This window comes from Myxocyprinus asiaticus, chromosome 4 (assembly GCF_019703515.2).
Source record: "Myxocyprinus asiaticus isolate MX2 ecotype Aquarium Trade chromosome 4, UBuf_Myxa_2, whole genome shotgun sequence".
Taxonomy (NCBI): Eukaryota; Metazoa; Chordata; class Actinopteri; order Cypriniformes; family Catostomidae; genus Myxocyprinus; species Myxocyprinus asiaticus.
This window is the reverse complement of record NC_059347.1, coordinates 19431760-19452132: the sequence shown is the minus strand read 5'-3', so window position 1 is coordinate 19452132 and position 20373 is coordinate 19431760. Positions and strand designations below refer to the sequence as shown.

The 20373-nt window shown below is 38.6% G+C and overlaps 1 protein-coding gene across 10 annotated transcripts; it reads left to right on the top strand.

The window, feature by feature from the left end:
- The first annotated feature begins 69 nt into the window (after nucleotides 1-69).
- Nucleotides 70-20273, top strand: LOC127438357 (bromodomain-containing protein 3-like). Of its 10 annotated transcripts, none has more exons than XM_051693910.1 (13): nucleotides 70-313; nucleotides 1610-1938; nucleotides 2061-2198; nucleotides 2577-2721; nucleotides 2817-2995; nucleotides 9752-10120; nucleotides 10588-10716; nucleotides 10805-10993; nucleotides 11473-11541; nucleotides 12431-12663; nucleotides 16884-17173; nucleotides 17728-17853; nucleotides 18461-20273. In XM_051693910.1, the coding sequence occupies exons 2-13, from the start codon at nucleotides 1738-1740 to the stop codon at nucleotides 18580-18582; spliced, it is 2190 nt and encodes a 729-aa protein (XP_051549870.1). In that variant the 5' UTR covers nucleotides 70-313; nucleotides 1610-1737; the 3' UTR covers nucleotides 18583-20273. The 10 variants fall into 10 exon arrangements, with proteins under 10 accessions (XP_051549870.1, XP_051549876.1, XP_051549868.1 ...); XM_051693916.1 differs by having other exon boundaries at nucleotides 74-313; nucleotides 9749-10120; nucleotides 12470-12663; XM_051693908.1 differs by having other exon boundaries at nucleotides 74-313; nucleotides 9749-10120; nucleotides 18464-20273.
- The last annotated feature ends 100 nt before the right edge of the window (nucleotides 20274-20373 follow it).

The window sequence follows — 20373 nt, the reverse complement described above, 5'->3', positions numbered from 1 at the left end:
TTTGTTTACAGTTACACAGTGGGAGAAAAAAACAATAACAAATTACTCTTTTCAACAGAAGATATGATTTAGTTGATTTTTCCTGGTCAATGACAACATATACAAAATAACTTAAAGCTATTATAAAACACTATTAAAGCGCGACAGTTATCCATTCACACTACAACAGCAACCACAATACTGTGCGAGACGGCGCGCATGCGCACAACACTACCCAACCAGTGTCGACCCCAGCCATCTATTATGCTTCTTCGCAATAAAAGCTACCCGAAAATCTGCAAGGAAAACGCTACCGGAGCTGCTTGGAGTGAAAGTAATAAAGTATACCATACATATATACGTTTAGCGCATTCCGATTGAAGTTTGTGTTCAGTTTAGATGATGCATATTGATCTTTTGGGGGGGAAACACAGCTGAATGTGGCTAGCAGGATCTCCTCTGACAGAGTGGAGCTGATGATCGGCGCTTTGCAACAATGTAACAAAACCTTTCAAGCGCAGCCGTTTCGATCCGTGAACGTGGTGCTCGCTGTAATCGTTCGTGATGTTTTTTCTTGTTGTATCAAATGTGGCATCCGGATTTGGGAATACATTGTGGCATGATTTCAAAAGAGCCCGCTGAGTAGCTAGCTGGCTGAACGGCATGCACACACAATGGTTGTGTTAAAGACACGGTGGGGCTCGATCCTCGGCATTCCTCTCTCGATGCCCTGTCTCTCCCGTGCCCGCCATCTTTTAAAGAACTTTAATACACACGCCTGGTGCCGTTACTTTAACGCGCATTTGCTAAATGGATTTCCAGTTTAGTTTACGGTTGGAGCCCCGTGAAAGAGGGCGCAGGCGCGGAATTTGCTGGCTAATGTTTTGGACATGATTTATTTCAGTGTAACCTGCGATTTTTACATGGTCTCCCATAGTCCGTTTTAAAAGATGTTTAAAAGAGGGATTAAATATAACTACTGCAAAACATCAAGTGGAAAACACAAGTTTACTAATATATATAATAAAAGTATTATAATTTGTTTTATTTATTTTGCTGATTTTACCAGCCATTCATTTATTTGAAAAAAAAAAAAACCCTTTCAAAACGCTGTATCTCAGGCTTTTAACACATTACAAGATTCTAGTATTGCATTTAGTCTGGATAGTGTTCAGCAAAATTATTCATATATTTTTTTTTTTTTTTTTTATTATTATTATTTATTTTGGTCAGAATAAGAGTATACTTTTTTTTTTTTTTTTTTTTTTTTTTTTTGCAACAATCAATAATAGTTAATATTGTTTAATACAAATACTGTTTGTTATCTGTTTGCAACATGCAAATCACTGACTTTATCATTGTTTTCAACATGGTGGTCTTACTGAAAAAATAGATAAGATTCATCTTTGTTATTGTGAGCCAATGAAATACAGCTGGCATCTAACCAGAATTGTATAATTGAATATAATATATAAACAAAGTACAAGTGCAAATTTGCAGTGAGGTAAAAATGGCTGGTACAACTAAATTTCCATGACTTATTTTACATAGTGTATATAACAAAGCTTTTTCAGACATTTATTTTTCATAGCTTTTGATTTAATTGAGTTATTTTCCTGTTTACTGGCAGAGTGCTGACACTCAGGTCTTGAGATGGAATGTGTGCGTCGAGGTGGGACCAAGGAGCTGCAAGAGGGTCATTGAGCTAAGAGACGTACAGACAGCATTCAAGCATCTTCTTCCGCTTAACTGGCGAGTATGTCGGTAGTCACGTCCAATGCCCAGGTGCCTCCACCTATTGTAAACCCACCTCCACCTGAGGTCACAAACCCCAGTAAGCCTGGTCGAAAAACAAACCAGTTACAGTATATGCAGAATGTGGTTGTGAAGACTCTGTGGAAGCATCAGTTTGCGTGGCCCTTTTATACACCTGTGGATGCCATCAAATTGAATCTGCCAGTAAGTAAATTGTTGCCTTTTAGTTCCCATATTGTTAGATTTTATAATAAATATTAGTTTTTGGTTTTTTTGTCTTATCTAGTGTGTTGCTCATTTTATAATTAATTATCTGTATCATATAGGACTACCATAAAGTTATTAAAAATCCAATGGACATGGGAACCATAAAGAAGCGACTTGAGAATAATTATTATTGGACTGCTGGTGAATGCATGCAGGACTTTAACACTATGTTCACAAACTGTTACATCTATAACAAGGTAAATTATTAAAAGACGTTATATTATATATAATTGTTGTCATTTCTATAATAGTGATAGACCAATATATGTCAGTCAAGCCAATTAATTGGTCGTTGTTTGGCCATTTTGGGTTAATTTTGTGTCAAATATTTTAAATTCAGGAATTTTGATGTACTTATTATCTGCAATCATTAAATTGTATGATATAAATCAGCATTATATCAGCCAACAGCAACCCTGCTCTTTAGATATTAGCATCGGCTATTTAAAAACCTATATTGGTCGACCACTATTTTATAAAATGTCTTCTTCTAATGCCATCCTGTTATGTAATGTGTAACTATATGCATTACATTCCCTATTATATTTTCTTACTGTTTCCTGCTATTGTCCTAGCCCACGGATGACATTGTTCTCATGGCTCAAGCCTTGGAGAAAATATTCCTCCAAAAGGTAGCTCAGATGCCCCAGGAGGAGGTGGAGCTTCTACCCCCACCTCCAAAGGGCAAAGCACGAAAACCTGCAGCACCCCCTGGTTCAGGTAATTCATTTGAAGTAAACCTTTTGAAAGTTACCAATGGCATGCGTTTTTCAGGAGAGTTTCCTACTGAACTTGTCTTGAACGTATCCAAACAGAAAACCAACAATCAATAGCACTGACGACTGGTTCTCCATCCTCGTCATGTCCGAGCTCCCCCCCTCAGCTGGCTCAGACTCCTGTAATAGCTGCAACTCCAGTCTCGACCATCACCTCCAATGTCCAAGCTGTGCCCCCTGCCACATCCATGATCCAAACTGCACAGCCTGTTGTCAAAGTAAGACCAGCTTAAATTATGTGGATACAACCAAAGTTTTATTTCCTTCTTGTCAAAGCAGAGAATGTGCTATTTTGCCATTGTGTAAAGATTGGTTTTCTTTTAAAATATTGTTTTGTACAAAGTAAAAAAGTCATGACTTTAAAGGTGAAGTATGTAATTTCTGCACTACTAGTGGAACCAAATGGAATTACAAAAATAATGTATGTTTTCAAACAACCTTTGCCAACACCCCTCAGACACATCACGCCCTTTTGCACTCTCTGATTCCCTATTAACAAATAGGCCAAACAAATGTAAAAGGTGATAAACGTTTAACATCGTTATAAACAAGACCACTATAATAAACACACAGGACAGAATGTGTGGCAGAGGAATCGGCTCGTCCGATAACATTGCCGGATTGAACGCCAGCTGGTGTGCTGGGGATCTAGCACAAGAGGTACGAGAATTCTTTTTTTATTTTTTATCCCAATTTGGAATGCCCAATTTCACTACCTAGTAGGTTCTCGTGGTGGTGCGGTTACTCACCTCAATCCGGGTGGCGGAAAACAAGTCTCAGTTGCCTCCGCTTCTGAGACTGTCAATCCGCGCATCTTATCATGAGGTTCGTTGTGCATGACACAGCGGAGACTCCGCATGTGGAGGCTCACGCTTGTAAACGTTCACTCTGGTTTTACTCCATCCTCGGTCTCTTTGTCTTCTTGCAAGTCTTCGAATTTTGGCGAAGCTACGTTTTGTTTCCTCTGTAACACGTCTGCCATGGAAATTGAACAGTTTATTACAAGTAGCCATGCCCCAAACTCACGCTATAGGCTGAGCTAGAAAGGGATAGGTGGATCTGAATGGGATGCTCAAAATAAAAACATAAATGTTTTGATAGTGCCTGGTGGCTCAGTGTTTACACTTTTGGGGAAGGTAAACCCACAAATGGCTTGCTTACTGCATATTAGAACGTATGTTGACATAAAAAAAAAGTTAGACACTTCACCTTTAAGTTTAGAGGTGTTTCAAGATGATGGAATAGTGAGTTTTAAATAGTTTTTGGTTTGTTTTTTAGCTGTAATATTTTTTATTGACTGGGTTAAAGGGGTCATGACATGCATAATATATATATATTTTTTTCTTCCTTGAGTTTCGCTTATAATGTTTATTTAAAAATAATTGCAAAAAAAACAGACTTTTTTCTACCCTGTCTTTGGCCCTCTCTCTGAAATGCTTGGTTTTGTGAGTACTTCACCTTTAACCACCACTGTTATGATTGGCTAACATCATTGAAAAGCAAACGCCCTCCTACCATTACAAGTGTGGAACTGTATTTTCCAAGAATGAAAACTTGCAAGCAATTTACAAAATCCCCTAAAAGCACTCAGTCCCGGAAATCATTGATGGCTATATGTCCCAATTTATGTAAAGCACACTTTACATATTGACTGAAATAACAATAGAAACTGAACAAAATCATCACACTGTTTCTCCCCAATTCTTATTATGCATACAAGATTTGGTGATAAAATAATATGCATCCCGTGTCAGGAAGTAAGCGATGTTCGCCGGCTGGGGAATCTCCCTCGAATGATTCTCCAGTCGACCAGGGGAGGGGGTCTTCCATGATATATTTACCACTTAAATACGGGAAAATGGGTGTCCTGATGCATTCATTTCGGCCAAAGTGTGGGACATCATGGCTAATACAAGACAGATGAGAAAGCAGACAGCCTTACTACCATATACTTCACCATTGTTTTTCGTTGCACTCCGTGTTCTTCTGCCATACTTGAATAATTTAATCTCAAATCACTTGCTACTCACCAGCATTACTTTTGTGTCCAATACTGTTGCCACTGCTACATTTTTCAATACAATTGTTTTTGCAAAGCCTTGGTTCTCAGAAGAATTCATCCATGAATCCAAACATTTATTCCCAAATGATTGCGTTCTGGAACTTTGTTTGAATTAGCCACTCATTCCTAACTTTGGGGCCCTTCAGACTTTGCAGTATCCCAGCTGCTTTCTCTCTCTGTCAACTCACCGCCTGCGACAATTACATATGTTGTGGAGGTGGGAACTATGCAAATGACACTACACTGTGACATCACAATGTAGCCAATTTCAAAACGAGTTGTTTTTGCAGGATGGAAACAATAAATGCTCTTTTTGGACTGGAGGAGAAGCTTTAAGTTCTAAAACTTAAAGTTAGGTTCTTTTAGGGCTGGGCAAAAAAATAGATTTTCGATTAATTGGTTTTTTAAATTTGGTCGATTCGATATTGATTCTGAAAAGCCATGGATTGATCTTTTACTCTATGTGCAACCCTCCACTACAATGAGAGGAAATCACTTGCATTTGCAACCAGATTTCACGCTATGCAACTGAATTTATATATTTGGCAACTGGCTGGTAAATCTTTAGATTTCACTCACCAGTAATTGTGGTATAGTGGTGGAGTATTCTGCAGCGAGATCCTCGTTTAAAAGTTGTTCCATGTGTCAAGAAAAAATCCATGCAACCGATTTTTCATTGAATAATGTCTCTTTTAATACTCTTTCTGTTCTTTATAGTCAGTTGTTGATCAAAAACAAAAAAAAAGAAACATTTAATTGTAATCAGGCATAGCACAGATGTGATAAAGCCATTCGATTCTCTCTCATCAACATGAGCTTATATACAGATGCTCTTTACAGAAGTTCCGGAATCCGGATTTCCTTAAAGAGACTACCGGTTTTTAGCACATGTTTAACAAATCCATGTAAATACCTGTAAATAGTACAAATTATGCAATTAAACAATAAAAAAATTTAAGAAAATATAATATATGCAATATAATATCATATTTATTAATTCAATACATTGATCTGTTCATTTTTGAAAATGTGACCAAAATGATGAAAAACTAATAAAATATAATTAGTAAAATGTATATTTTCATATTGTACCTAGTTAGAAGGTCCCCTGTATAATTCACAGCATTAGCTGGGAAAGAATTTATTTCATATATAAGCAAAAGGGAAATTAAAAATACCCATGTGAATCGAATTGAGAGCTTGTGAACAGGATCAAATTGAATCAGGAAATCTGTATCGATACTCAGCCCTAATGTTTATATAGTACCATGACCTTTATATGTCGAAATATCAAGGAAAATTAGATTCCTGATGTCATGACCCCTTTAAAGGGCATGAATTTAGAGCTGCAGTTTTTCTTTAGAGCTGGCGGTTTTAGCGTGCTGACAGCATGTTGTGCTTTAGCGTGCTAACAGTCTAAAAGTAGCTGTAAGACTGTCAGCATGCAAAAAAAACCCCTCTCTGCAATGTTGCATCTCTAAATTCATAGCCTTTAAATTCTCCTATAAAGCACCACTGCTGAAGCCTTCAAAAGACTACTTTTGTTGCACATGGGAGACCATAGCAATATTTTTTTTTTCATTCCTATTTGCTCCAACAGCAAAAAGAAAAAAAGAATAATGTTAAAAATGTCCATTAAATCATTGAAATTATAAAAACGTTTACTAGATTTACGCTGCTAAATTAAGGTGGAAATGCGTCATCACAGTCTGTAAAAAGAGTTCATTGCATAATTTGCAGGTCTCTTGTAGTTGTGAGTACTATGACCGTTTTGACAAGTTACATATATAGTTTTCATCCTATTTAGTTGTTTAATGTGTCATTTACCCTATTGAAGGGCTGCACATATACATTTGAATACATTTAAACTCAGTTTTTCACAATTCCTGACATTTAATCATATAAAACATTCCTTGTTTTAGGTCAGTTAGGATCACTACTTTATTTTAAGAATGTGAAATGTCAGAATAATAGTAAGGAGTATGATTTATTTCAGCTTTCATTTCTTTCATCACATTCCCAGTGGCTCAGAAGTTTACATACACATAGTTAATATTTGGTAGCATTGCCTTTAAATTGTTTAACTTGGGTCAAACATTTTGGGTAGCCTTCTACAAGCTTCTCACAATAAGTTGCTGGGATTTTGGCCCATTCCTCCAGACAGAACTGGTGTAACTGAGTCAGGTTTGTAGGTCTCCTTGCTCGCACACCCTTTTTCAGTTCTGCCCACAAATTTTCTATCGGATTGAGTTCAGGGCTTTGTGATGGCCACTCCAATACCTTGACTTTGTTGTCCTTAAGCCATTTTGACACAACTTGGAGGTATGCTTGGGGTCATTGTCCATTTGGAAGACCCGTTTGTGACCGAGCTTTAACTTCCTGGCTGATGTCTTGAGATGTTGCTTCAATGTATCCACATAATTTTCCTTCATGATGCCATCTATTTTGTGAAGTGCACCAGTCCCTCCTGCAGCAAAGCACCCCCACAAGATGATGCCAACCCCATGCTTAACAGTTGGGATGGTGTTCTTCGGCTTGCAAGCCTCACCCTTTTTCCTTCAAACATAGCAATGGTCATTATGGCCAAATAGTTCAATTTTTCTTTCATCAGACCAGAGGACATTTCTCCAAAAAGTAAGATCTTTGTCCCCATGTATACTTGTAAACTGTAATCTGTCTTTTTATGGCGGTTTTGGAGCAGTGGCTTCTTCCTTGCTGAGCAGCCTTTCAGGTTATGTCGATATAGGACTCGTTTTACTGTGGATATAGATACTTCTCAACCTGTTTCCTCCAGCATCTTCACAAGGTCCTTTGCTGTTGTTCTGGGATTGATTTGCACTTTTTGCACCAAACTACGTTCATCTCTAGGAGACAGAATGCATCTCCTTCCTGAGTGGTATGATGGCTGCGTGGTCCCATGGTGTTTATACTTGCGTACTATTGTTTGTACAGATGAACGTGGTACTTTCAGGCATTTGGAAATTACTTCCAAGGATGAACCAGTCTTGTGGAGGGCCACAATGTTTTTTCTGAGGTCTTGGCTGATTTCTTTTGATTTTCCCATGATGTCAAGTAAAGAGGCACTGAGTTTGAAGGTAGGCCTTAAAATACATGCACAGGTACACCTCCAATTGACTCCAGTTAGCCTATCAGAAGCTAATTGCCTAAAGGCTTAACATCTTTTTCTGGAATTTTCCAAGCTGCTTAAAAGCACAGTTAACTTGGTGTATGTAAACTTCTGACCCACTGGAATTGTGATGTAGTCAGTTAAAAGAGAAACAATCTGACTGTAAACGATTGTTGGAAAAATTACTCGTCATGCACAAAGTTGTTCTAAACGACTTGCCAAAACCATAGTTTTCTAATATGAAATCTGTGGAGTGGTTAAAAAATGAGTTTTAATGACTTCAACCTATGTGTATGTAAACTTCTGACTTCAACTTTATCTCTAAGGGGCCGTTTACATGACAACATTTTCAACTAAAAACTGAAAACTTTTTATGCGTTTTGGCTGTTCGTTTACATGACAATGGCGTTTTGGGGCCTGAAATGCAAACTTTTGCATTTTTCAAAATGGGTTTCAAAGTGCTAGTTTTTGAAAACGATGCTGTTATCGTCTCAGTGTAAACATACAAAAACGCGAATTTGTGAAAACGATGACGTCATGCGCACGAGTATTACGTGTTCAGTCTACAGGCATGCATGCTAGTACTTCAAAACAACCTGCGAGACATTCAAAACTACAATGGTGGACTACAGGACTGTGTTTGTGTTGCTCAAGATTTTGAGTTTATTGACACTTCTCCAGCAAAGTGTAGATTTACCGCATCATTACTACGACCAGTGATCGCAATCTTCATTGTTTGTATTCACCGTTCTGTGGAAGAATGCTTACATGTGCAGGCCCGTAGTGTTTCTTTACAAAGTGGCATCGCCAGCTACTGGCCTGGCATGCATAATACAGCGTTTTTAGTCGTTTTCGCGGATCCGTGTGAACGGGGATCGTTTTGACAAAGTTGTCATATGTACGCAAAACTTTTCAAAAACGCAAAGGAAAAACTTTTCCGTTTTTAGGACATCGTTGTTGTGTAAACGTACCCTAAGAAAACATGTCTGATTGGTGACCCTAAACCAGCCTAATGAAACAGGGCTTCCTTCAAGGAATATTTCGGGTTCAATACAAGTTAAGCTCAATCGACAGCGTTTGTGGCATAATGTTGAATACCACAAAAAAAAAAATTCAACTCATCCCTCCTTTTCTTTAAGAAAAGCAAAAATCGAGTTACAGTGAGGCACTAACAATGGAAGTGAATGGGGCCAATTTTTGGAGGGTTTTAAGGCATAAATGTGAAGCTTATAATTTTATAAAAGCACTTACATTAATTCTTCTGTTAAAACTCATGTATTATTTGAGCTGTAAAGTTGTTTAAATCATCATTTTTACAGTCGTTTTAGGATTTGTTGACATTACATCATCATGGCAATGAAGTTGTAAAATTGGCTATAACTTTACACAGGAAAGGTTAGTAAGTGATTTTATCACGCTATAATCATGTTTACATGCATATCCTTTATGTCTTTGTGGCTATACTTTTGAAAAAGTGAGTATTTTAACATTCAGAAATTGACCCCCATTCACTTCCATCGTAAGTGCCTCACTGTAACCCAGATTTCTGCTTTTGTTTTTTAAGAAAAGGAGGGACAAGTCAAATGAAATTTTTGTGGTAATCAGTATTATGCAACAAATGATGTCGATTGAGCTTAACTTGTGTTGAATCCGGAATATTACTTTATAATATAGTTTTTCAGACAACCCAGTGATTAGTCAGTTTAAAAAATATGTAGTTTTGCACATCCCTGTTTCAGTAATATGTGTTCTAACACACATGCATGATGTCATTTTCCTCAGAAGAAAGGAGTGAAGCGGAAAGCAGACACTACCACGCCCACAACCTGTGCGATCACTGCCAGCAGAAGTGAGTCGCCCACTGCAGTGTTGGAGTCCAAACACAGTAAAGTCATTTCCAGACGAGAGAGCACGGGTCGACCCATCAAACCTCCCAAAAAGGACCTGGAAGATGGGGACATCCAACAGCAAGGCAACAAGAAAAGCAAGCTCAATGATCATCTCAAATACTGTGACACTATCCTTAAAGAGATGCTTTCCAAGAAACATGCAGCTTATGCCTGGCCCTTCTACAAGCCTGTTGATGCAGAAGCCCTGGAGCTTCATGACTATCATGAAATCATCAAGCAACCAATGGACCTTAGCACTGTCAAAGTATGTCCTGAGATTTCACCTTGCAAAGACAAATGGTTCCCATGGTCACTGAAAACTTTTTAAATTGTGTTTTATAGGCCTGGAAAAGTCATATAAATGTTTATAGTGTACATCCATTTTTCTAGTTTTGCTGTGCTTTAAAAATATTTCCTCTCATGTGGAGCATGTGTAGAGTAAAACTTTTTGAGTCAGTATTTTTCAGTGATTTGATCTAAATGTTTCATTATCATTGATTCGGCCTGAATCAAAATAATAATAAAAAAAAATCCATATCCAGTAATCACAAACGACTGGAAAGGTCATGGAAATTTGTTGGTCAACATAGGTTAGGAATCCTGATATGATGATGGTTATATGTCATTTATTTCTTTGTACATCTGAATCAGCGCTTAAAAATAATTTGATGCTAGAACTTACATTGTATATTTTTTAAAACTAAACTGTTTCATACCATGCCTATATTTCAGAAAAAGATGGATGGCCGAGAATACCAAGATGCCCAAAGCTTTGCAGCAGATGTTCGGTTAATGTTCTCAAATTGTTACAAGTACAACCCGCCTGATCATGAGGTTGTTGCCATGGCGAGAAAACTACAGGTGCAAACATTTAAAATGAGAGCCATTGTGGCCCTAAATGACTCGTAAAACTTTAGACCTCACCATCCAATCTTGTTGTGTCCTACAGGATGTGTTTGAGATGAAATTTGCTAAGATGCCTGATGAACCTGCTGAGCCGTCCTCCCCTAATGCAGTATCGGCCACAGCGGTGGTGAGCAAGAGCACCGGCAGCAGTGAGAGCAGCGCAGACTCTTCCAGTTCCAGCTCGGATTCAGAGGAGGAGCGGGCCACCAGGCTGGCCGAGCTGCAGGAACAGGTTAGTGGCAAACAGGTTGGTGTCACCACTGAGGACCAAGATCCAAACCAAGGGTGGAGAGACAGGCAGAGGCCACACCCCCTCCCCCTCCCCCACCACATTCACCATCTCATCACTCTGACTGCTTGTGTCAGAGTCATTTGGAATGTTTGGACTTTTTTTTCTTAATCTCTCATTTTCTTAATGTTTTAGACACAAGCTCTGAATAACTGCCCATTTTTACCCTGGACTGAAAGTTTAACCCTCTACCGCCTCTGCAATTTGTGTTGGCATCTTGGTATATGTTGACTTGCATGCTGTTAGATTTAAGATGATTATTTCTTAAATCTGTATCACTCAGTGTCACACTAAGTGATTGTCATTTGATTGTAAGTAATCTGCTCTTATCGTGACGTAGTCTGTTATAGTATTCTAACGTTAAAATGCATATTTGAGAGTGATTATTTTGTCCCCTGATTTCACTTTGGCTTTTTTACCAGCAATTCGTTGTGGAGCACCCCAATGGTAACAGGGCGGGGACAAAAAACGGGTGTGCCAAACGTTTTCAGGTGAATTATATTTTTACTTCCCGGTCCCCCACCCCACTAACTCCTCCATTTTTTCGTAGCCTCTTCTTAAGTGAGCGGTAGAGGGTTAAGTGGTGCTTTTTGGGGTGTATTTGAGCTGGGCATCTTCCTCAAGTGAGCTTGCTTTGTCACTCAGCTAATCTGTTGGCTGTGTTTCACTCTCTGCTTTGTCAATGACATTGATTGACGTGTTTATCAGTGAGAATCTAAACTGTTGGATGGGATGCAGTCTCGAGTGCTTCCAAATCATGTAAAGAGTCTTCTTTCTTTCTTTAAAGGTGGTGCAACTGCGAGAAAGTTATTGGTTTTGTGGAAATCTTAACAGATTGCTGAAGACCAATATATTAATGTGCTTTTCAGTGTTAAAATACTAAAATCTAAAATCCCAGCTTAATATGCAGAGACAAGTAAAAGTAAGCCATTTGTAGGACCAACCTTATGGTTTGGTGTGGGAAACCTCATCGTTATTTCTCCTATTCTGATTGGTGATGCTGGTGATGCTAATGGCACAGGAATTACACCCTTCTTCTTTAAATATAATTTTTTTTACATTATGTTCATCATGTTTCTAAAAAATCTAAAGAAAACAAAACTTTACCTGGCTAGAAACGTGATCTTCAAAATAAGTGTCCCATGCAAACTGAATTTTTCTGGGGGGAGCATTTCCATGAAAATTGGGTATCGGGTGATTTGTATAGGCCACAAATTTAATTCATTATCCTCTAAAAACTCTTCCCTCCATCACCAGTCCCATCATCCATCCCTGCACATGCAGCTAAGATCCTAGTCTTTAACATTTAGCAACGATGCAGCATGATCCATTCCCCCCCCCCCCCCGCTTGCTAACCATTCCCTTCACCTTCCTCCTCAGCTGAAGGCTGTTCATGAACAGCTGGCCGCTCTGTCACAGGGTCCTGTAAGCAAACCAAAGAAAAAGAAAGAGAAGAAAGAAAAAGAGAAGAAGAAAAAAGACAAAGAGAAGGACAAAGACAAAAACAAGGTCAAGGAAGAAGATGAAAAAAAGGCCAAGTCAACACAACAGAATAAGCCCCCTCAGCAGAAAAAGACCTCTGCGCGGAAACCTAACAGCACATCCACTACAAGGTAAGGTTCTTTTCCTGAGTTTAAAACTAAATCTATAGCATTTTGTAGGTTTTCTTTCTGATTTTAGTGGTCGATCGATATGGTTCCGAAAACATGGCTGATATTAAGCATACATACTGTATAATATGTTATAGTATGTTTATTTAATTGTAATACAGTGCACTAATATTGTTATGTTTTGTAATACAATACAATTTAAAGGAATATTCCAGGTTTAACTCACAAGCTTAATACAGATTCAGTCAATTACCATAGAAAATACTTTCGACTCGCCCCAAAGTTTGAAAAAGCAGACAAAAACTTTGACAGGTTGACAATTTTGCACTTATAGTGGAAGTACAATAGAAGCAGACTTCCTTTGTAAATAGGTAGTGATCGGCCAATATGTTGGGCATGTCAAATAATATATATATACACACAGTTGTGCTCAAAAGTTTGCATACCCTGGCAGAAATTGTGAAATTTTGTTTTTTTTTGTTTTTATCTTTTATTTAAGGATAGTGATCATATGAAGCCATTTATTATCACATAGTTGTTTGGCTCCTTTTCAAATCATAATGATAACAGAAATCACCCAAATGGCCCTGATCAAAAGTTTACATACCCTTGAATGTTTGGCCTTGTTACAGACACACAAGGTGACACACACAGGTTTAAATGGCAATTAAAGTTTAATTTCCCACACCTGTGGCTTTTTAAATTGCAATTAGTGTCTGTGTAGAAATAGACAATGAGTTTGTTAGCTCTCACGTGGATGCACTGAGCAGGCTAGATACTGAGCCATGGGGAGCAGAAAAGAACTGTCAAAAGACCTGTGTAACAAGGTAATGGAACTTTATAAAGATGGAAAAGGATATAAAAAGATATCCAAAGCCTTGAAAATGACAGTCTGTACTGTTCAATCACTTATTAAGAAGTGGAAAATTCAGGGATCTCTTGATACCAAGCCAAGGTCAGGTAGACCAAGAAAGATTTCAGCCACAACTGCCAGAAGAATTGTTCAGGATACAAAGAAAAACCCACAGGTAACCTCAGGAGAAATACAGGCTGCTCTGGAAAAAGACTGTGTGGTTGTTTCAAGGAGTACAATATGACGATACTTGAACAAAAATTAGCTGCATGGTCGAGTTGCCAGAAAGAAGCCAATGCCACAAAAAAGCCCTGTTACAATATGCCCAACAACACCTTGACACGCTTCACAGCTTCTGGCACGCTGTAATTTGGAGTGATAAGACTAAAATAGAGCTTTATGGTCACAACCATAAGTGCTATGTTTGGAGAGGGGTCAACAAGTATTGTGCTCCTTGAAACAACCACACCATCTTTTTCCAGAGCAGCCTGTATTTCTCCTGAGGTTACCTGTGGGTTTTTCTTTGTATCCCGAACAATTCTTCTGGCAGTTGTGGCTGAAAACTTTCTTGGTCTACCTGACCTTGGCTTGGTATCAAGAGATCCCCGTATTTTCCACTTCTTAATAAGTGATTGAACAGTACTGACTGGCATTTTCAAGGCTTTGGATATCTTTTTATAAGCTGAGGCATTAACATTTCGGAAAATTCTATGCTTCCAACTTTGTGGAAACAGTTTGGGGAAGCCCTTTTCTGTTCCAGCATGACTGTGCCCCAGTGCACAAAACAAGGTCCATAAAGGCATGGTTGGATGAGTTTGGTGTGGAAGAACTTGACTGGCCTGCACAGAGCCCTGACCTCAACCCTATCGAACACCTTTGGGATGAACTAGAACGGAGATTGCAAGCCAGGCCCTCTCGTCCGACATCAGTGTCTGACCTCACAAATGCTTTTCTGGATGAATGGGCAAAAATTCCAACAGACACAATCCAAAATCTTGTAGAAAGCCTTCCCAGAAGAGTGGAAGCTGATATAGCTGCAAAGGCGGACCAACTCGATATTAATGCCTACAGATTTAGAATGGGATGTCATAAAAGCTCCTGTAGGTGTAATGTGTAGGTGTCCTAATACTTTTGTCCATATAGCGTGTGTGTGTGTGTGTGTGTATATATAAAATATTATTATTATTTATTTATTATCCCCTTTTCTCCCCAATTTGGAATGCTCCCACTACTTTGTAGGTCCTCGTGGTGGCACGGTTACTCACCTCAATCCGGGTGGCGGAGGACGAGTCTCAGTTGCCTTCACGTCTGAGACAGTTAATCCGCGCATCTTATCACGTGGCTCGTTGTGCATGGCACTGCAGAGACTCCCAGCATGTGGAGGCTCATGCTACTCTCATGCTACTCTCATGCTACTATAGCAAACTATAGTTTTGGCAAGTTGTTTAGGACATCTACTTCGTGCATGACACGAGTAATTTTCCCAACAATTCTTTACAGACAGATTGTTTCACTTTTAATTGACTATCACAATTCCAGTGGGTCAGAAGTTTACACACACTAAGTTAACTGTGCCTTTAAGCAGCTTGGAAAATTCCAGCAAGCTTTAGGCTATTAGCCTATTAGCTTCTGATAGGCTATTTGGCTAATTGGAGTCAATTGGAGGTGTACCTGTGGATGTATTTTAAGGCCTACCTTTACAGTGCCTCTTTGCTTGACATCATGGGAAAATCAAAAGAAATCAGCCAAGACCTCAGAAAAAAAGTTTTGGCCCTCCACAATCTGATTCATCCTTGGGAGCAATTTTACAAAAACTGTACAACCAATAGTACGCAAGTATAAACACCATGGGACCATGCAGCCATCATACCGCTCAGGAAGGAGATGCATTCTGTCTCCTAGAGATGAAGGTAGTTTATTGCGAAAAGTGCAAAAAAATCCCAGAACAACAGCAAAGGACCTTGTGTCGATGCAGGAGGAAACAGGTAGACAAGTATCTATATCCACAGTAAAATGAGTCCTATGTCAACATAACCTGAAAGGCTGCTCAGCAAGGAAGAAGCCACTGCTCCAAAACTGCCATAAAAAAGCCAGACTACAGTTTGCAAGTGCACATGGGGACAAAGATCTTACTTTTTGGAGAAATGTCCTCTGGTCTGATGAAACAAATATTGAACTGTATGGCCATAATGACCATCGTTATGTTTGGAGGAAAAAGGGTGAGGCTTGCAAGCCGAAGAACACCATCCCAACCGTGAAGCATGGGGGTGGCAGCATCATGTTGTGGGGGTGCTTTGCTGCAGGAGGGACTGGTGCACTTCACAAAATAGATGGCATCATGAGGAAGGAAAATTATGTGGATATATTGAAGCAACATCTCAAGACATCAGCCAGGAAGTTGAAGCTCGGTCGCAAATGGGTCTTCCAAATGGACAATGACCCCAAGCATACCTCCAAAGTTGTGGCAAAATGGCTTAAGGATAACAAAGTCAAGGTATTTGAGTGGCCATCACAAAGCCCTGACCTCAATCCGATAGAAAGTTTGTGGGTAGAACTGAAAAAGCGTGTGTGAGCAAGGAGGCCTACAAACCTGATTCAGTTTCACCAGTTCTGTCTGGAGGAATGGGCCAAAATTCCAGCAACTTATTGTGAGAAGCTTGTGGAAGGCTACCCAAAATGTTTGACCCATGTTAAACAATTTAAAGGCAATGCTACTAAATACTAACAAAGTGTATGTAAACTTCTAACCCACTGGGAGTGTGATGAAAGAAATAAAAGCTTAAATAAATAATTCTCTCAGACAGGAAATGTTTTCTATGATTAAATGTCAGGAATTGTGAAAAAACTGAGTTTAAATGTATTTGGCTAAGGTGTATGTAAACTTCTGACTTCAACTGTACATAGATAAAACAGCAAATCCTTCTAAAAGCAATTAAATAAGATTTATTTAAATCATACTATGAAGATATAAAGGTAACACTTTTTGGTTAATTTTAGTTAGTTAATTTCAACATACAGTTGCACTAATACGTTTTTTAAATCAAAAATCACAAGTTGTACATGTTAACATTAGTTAATGCACTATGAACTAACAATGCACAATTTTATTTTTATTAGCCAACATTAACAAAGATTAATTAATGCTGTAAAAAAATATATAGTTGTTTGTTCATGATACCTAATGCATTAACTAATGTTAACGAATGGAACCTTATTGTAAAGTGTTACCAATATAAACACCAATGCAGTGCTCCATGTCTCATTTGTTGGAAGTAACACACATTTTGGACCTTTCAATCTCAATTTACCAATTAAATTTTGTGTATAGAGCTAAGATTATTAAGCAGCCAACTTCAACTCCAATCCACAGGCAACCGAAAAAGGGGGGCAAACCTGTCCCGGTAAACTATGAGTCTGACGAGGAGGAGTCTCTTCCCATGTCTTACGACGAGAAGCGACAGCTCAGCTTGGATATAAACCGGTTGCCGGGTGAGAAACTGGGCCGCGTGGTCCACATCATCCAATCACGTGAGCCATCACTTCGAGACTCCAACCCAGATGAGATCGAGATCGACTTCGAAACGCTCAAGCCATCCACATTGCGTGAGCTTGAACGATACGTCAAATCCTGTTTACAGAAAAAGCAACGCAAACCTTTACGTAAGTGCCCTTCTTGTATTTCACTGAAGATGTGTTGTCAGATTGTAAATGCTATTTAAGCTTATTTCAATAGTCTACAGACAAGCAACTCTATTCTCTTGCCTGGTCATTTTGCTCTAAAAGCTGAAATGGGCTGTGCTATTTCTTCCTTTGAGCTGGGAGCACTCACCTTCTCCACTGTGTTGCATGATTTTTGGTGGATTATCTTACTTGTGCTTTTCTCAGTATTAATAACCTTCAAGTGAAGCCTTAAGGGTTTGAAGAGTACATCAGTATACAATAGATTCATCTTTGCAAAATTATGAAGTCACCTTTAACACAAAATATTTAAAGAAACAAAGAATTTATTTTGTGGTTGCATTTCCCCTTAATTGTCCACAGTGTACACTTAATTATTATGCACACTGCGGTACACTTACATCTGCTGATAACAGATTTTCTACTTTGGAGTTTATAAACTAGTGTAGTAGAGTGCTTTTTGCTGCTTGTTGCCACGGCGGTGGGCTATGAGGGCAACCCATGACTCACTGGTCGCCGCTGTGTGTCTCCTGCAGCGGGCACTGGGAAAAAGAGTGCCAAGTCTAAAGAGGAACTGGTTCAGGAAAAGAAGAAAGAGTTAGAAAAGAGGCTACAGGACGTGAGCGGACAACTGAACCACAACAAGAAACCACCCAAAAAAGGTACCTATGTGGTAGTGTGCAGATGTGAGCAGACAGGCGACCAGAAGGGGTGGATTTAAGAGGGCAGGATGAGAAAATGCAGATAAGGATAGGCTTGTTTTTTTTGTTTTTTTTACGTACTCTCTTTGCATCAACATGTAATTTGGTTTGTGCTTCACTAATTTGACTAACCGGATTGAAGGGCTTCTGCTTGCCCTTCAGTTTAGCCTTGCATTCATATGTAATGCTTTTCATGCATTGAAAAAAAAAAAAATAGGATTTGGATTAAGAGTAACAGATGATGTAAAAGGAGCTAATATCTGATGAATGTGGTTTGTTTGTGCTGTAACTAACTGACTTCACTGACTTGATGTCAGCTGCTTTGGTGGGCATTTAATATATTCAAGATCAGTTCTTTGCTTTCTTTGTGCATGTCTTCTGTTTGTCATGATACACAATTGCAGGTGCGGGTAAGGTCTTGGGGCGCTTGTTAAGGGTTCAAATCTATCCAATGTAGGGACATAGGCTTTTGTTATGTTACTCTAAATTAATTGTGTCAAATGTGTATATTCAGTGTTTTTGAACATGTATATTGAACCTCACAGTCACTTCTCTTCCCTGTTCCCAGCAGAGAAGGCGGGGTCAGCGCAGGGGGGCGGGCCATCTCGGCTGAGTGGCAGCAGCAGTTCTTCTGATTCAGGCAGCAGCAGCTCCAGCGGCTCCAGCTCAGAGAGCAGTGACTCAGACTGAACTCGCATCAGCTTGTCACGTACTTCAAACTCCTCTTATTTTTTAATGAGTAGTGTGTGTTGTCATGAATAGTATCTCTCTGAAGGCCTGTTTTATAAAGAGCTAGAAGCATTGCAAATGGCAGAGGATATTTTAAAATAGTTTGTAGAATGCTCCTAGCTCAGACAAAGAGGAGAATGGCAATAGTTTGAACAGTTTTAAGGTTATTTTGATTGCCCTCAAAGGGAAATGGCTGGTATCACCAGAGGAAAAAAAAGATTTTTTTTATTTTTATTTTTTTTTATGTCAATTGTGGAGGCGAAACGGTTGTGTGTGTGTGTGTGTGTGTGTGTGTGTGTGTGTGTGTGTGTGTGTGTGTGTGTGTGTGTGTGTTTTTAGGTTGCTGCTCGTTAGATCCATACTGAAAACCTTTCATTAGTGGAAAAACTGTCAAATGCCTGGCTGCATTTTACTAATCGAGTAGCTACACAAGATTTCAATGTTTGAACGAAAAAAGAAAAAGAAAAAAACACTGATCAACTCTTTTTAACTCTGGTGTGATTGTCATGTTAGCATAACTTTTCAACTCATTCCACATTTATTTTACAGACTATGATACTCTTTGCTGTTACCATTTTTAAAAGGATCTATTTATTTTTGTTTTATCCAAAAAGGCACAAAGTCACGCATGTTTTCAACATGCTGTCTTTACAGAAATGTTTCTAGACAGTACTAGACAGTGTCTATCGACCCTGTTGTCAGTATTGTTATAAAATCCTTTGTATTTAGAGGCTTAAGCATTGTTTGCAGTCATTTTAGCTATTTCAACACTGTACATTTTCACTTCCGGTGCTCTCAGCTCAGTATTTGTTGTAGAATTTTGTCTGATTTTTGTTTGTTATTAATCTGTACCATACACTTCTTTGTTTGTTTTATATTTGGATTGTCTTCTGCCCTTATATATATATATATATATATTAGGCGAGTGTCTCTTTTCCTACTTTCTGCCTGGAATGTCCACTCATAGGACAATCAAAGTTTTGATTTAAGTTCAGTCTATATGATATGCAGGTATTTTAGAGTGGTTGAGTACATTGGGAAAGACCATAATGGCAAAATGCATTCAGACGTTCCAAAACACACTTTGGAATAAACAAGCCTCTCTAAAACTCCTGTATGGGGGATAAAAAGGATAAATAATAGCTCTCTTTGGAAAGTAGAAACGTGGAGAGGATGCCTCGGTAAAGAAAAAGAGGCAAGTATTTATAGGAGGAAAAGTTGGACAGTTCTCTTTGTGAAGACTTCAATCAGCAGTGCTAGATTAAACTTCAGAAAGATGTGTTTGACAGTTGCTGTTATTAGTTGAAAGTATAACAACTAATGTATGTTCTCAATTTTAGTAATAACTTTTTTTTTTTTCTTCTTTTTTTTTCTTCCTCAAAAGGTACAAACATTCAAAGGTACCTAAACACTTCACAAAACATGCTATTTTCTTGCCATGTATTCAGAAAAGTTTATTTGGAAATGACCATGACTGATAATCTTTATAAAAAATGAATGTATTAGATGTTGTTTTCTCGTTTTCTTTTTGTGGCTGCAGTAATGCCACTCTAAGTTTTGTGGCATTGGCAAGGATTAATGTCATGCAGAGCCTCAAATTCAAATCTCAACCCATTAAATTCATTGGATGTGTTCTTGTTAAGTTTAGTTAACAAGTGGTCTTGCCTTAAGTTTATTTGGCATACTAAAAGTAAAATGGGTCTGGTATAGCTAATCATGTTGAAATCAATGTATATAGGTTTTTCTTTTATC